General features: G+C 38.8%; 1 protein-coding gene across 1 annotated transcript; it reads right to left on the reverse strand.

The window, feature by feature from the left end:
- Positions 1 to 446: 446 nt before the first annotated feature.
- LOC111864243 (low-density lipoprotein receptor-related protein 5-like) lies at positions 447 to 1,572 on the reverse strand (the record flags this gene model as incomplete). The annotated part of the gene is made up of 2 exons (XM_023851329.1): positions 1,389 to 1,572; positions 447 to 639 (listed from the first exon to the last, which is right to left on the reverse strand). Coding segments are annotated over exons 1-2 (330 nt in total), but the record flags the coding sequence as incomplete, so codon positions are not given.
- Between the last annotated feature and the right edge of the window lie 116 nt (positions 1,573 to 1,688).

Raw genomic sequence — 1,688 nt, forward strand, 5'->3', positions numbered from 1 at the left:
TGGAATTTTGGTATAGGAAACTCTTGGAAAGTGGTCTGTTGGGAGAGAAAAACAATCTTTTAAAACAGATCATAAAGAAACAGGCTTCATGACTGTACAATGGGTTTCCCTGTTCCAGGACATCTGATGGCAGGATTTGAGTTTAGGAGTGATTGAACTTACTGGTTCCACTATCAGAAAGGTATCAAGTATTTAAAAGTCAAGGAGTTCAAAGTGGACCTACAAATGTCACTAAAATTGGGGAAGCAAGAAATATATCCATAATTCTCAAAATCTGCCACTAGGAGGATCACGAAGGGGCCAGAAAGATAACATTAAAATGAAAAAGAATGTTGTTATAATGAGAATGTGCAACAGATTGTACTGGCTCAGGATTATATCCATCTAGTGATAGGTTTTGGAATTAAAGCTCTGATCGTTTGGGTTCAGTTACTATATTTTTTTACCTTCTCAGTAGGAAAATTAACTGCCATTATAGACACCAGGTGAGCCAACCGTGTTAACACAGTACCTCGACTGCTACCATCAGTCTTATTTGCTCGTTCGATCTGTGACTGGTCTTTATCCACCCAGTACAAGTATTCACCATGCACAGCTAAGCCTGACACAAGAACCAGACCTGTTCTCACCAACACTTTCCTGCAAAGAGAGAAACTCTGTCATCTGCATGATTAAATCATCCCACCTAATTTATCTACAATGCAAAATGCTGACCACGAGAAACTCAAAATGCTCCTTCTGAATTCCATTCATTTAACAACCTTCATCACCTGCACAAAAGGTATACTGGCAAACTGGCACACAGCTCCAGGGTGAAATCAATCATGATACATGCCCATCTTGCTTACATTTAATAACAGGTTTACACTTTTAAATGCAAAATTGAACATGCATCTCACATAACACATGCTTCCATCTCAGACGTTGGAAATTAAATGAGCTATATGAGCTTAATATTTCATGAAGATGCCACGCAGCCCCCAGAAGGTAGAACTCTCCATAACCACTGCTGTGACAACCTCAAATCCCTATATTCATGTTTCTGTCAGCGTCTTTAAAACAAGAACGATGGAAGTGCCCTGGCTTCATTATAGCCCTGATTACCACAGGTTACAAATTGTTCAAATGACAGGATTAGTAGGTGGGATTAATCTCACTGTGCTGCGAATAAAAAAATATGATCTCGTTAAGGATTACATGAGAACTACGCATCCTTTTATAAAGATACTATACAAATTCCCACACCACGCATTTAACCTGTAAGCTACTCCTATGTACAGTATGACAATGGATGCAAACACTGATTATGTTTCGTGGCCACAATTCAAGTAACCTTAAAACATTCAATATACGCTCATGTTCTACAATGTCACATAGATTTCGCATACCTTTCTTTTCCATCCAAATTTGATGACTCAATTTGATTAGGCTGGGCCCAAAATAACAGGTCTGCCACCCTATCAACTGCTAATGCAACCAGATTCTCTAAGTGCGATGCAATGATCACACGTGATTTCCCATCCATGTTAGCCCGTATGATCTGCGGTACCGACCCAACATCCGTCCAGAACATTAACCTGAAAATGCAAGGTAAATAAAAAAGAAGAAATATCAGTTCATGAACAAGAAATGACTGTGAGAGACAGGAGATGCAAAGATAATACTGAAATGCATTTCTATATGTAATA

The sequence above is a fragment of the Cryptotermes secundus genome, unplaced genomic scaffold (assembly GCF_002891405.2).
Source record: "Cryptotermes secundus unplaced genomic scaffold, Csec_1.0 scaffold9306, whole genome shotgun sequence".
NCBI lineage: Eukaryota > Metazoa > Arthropoda > Insecta > Blattodea > Kalotermitidae > Cryptotermes > Cryptotermes secundus.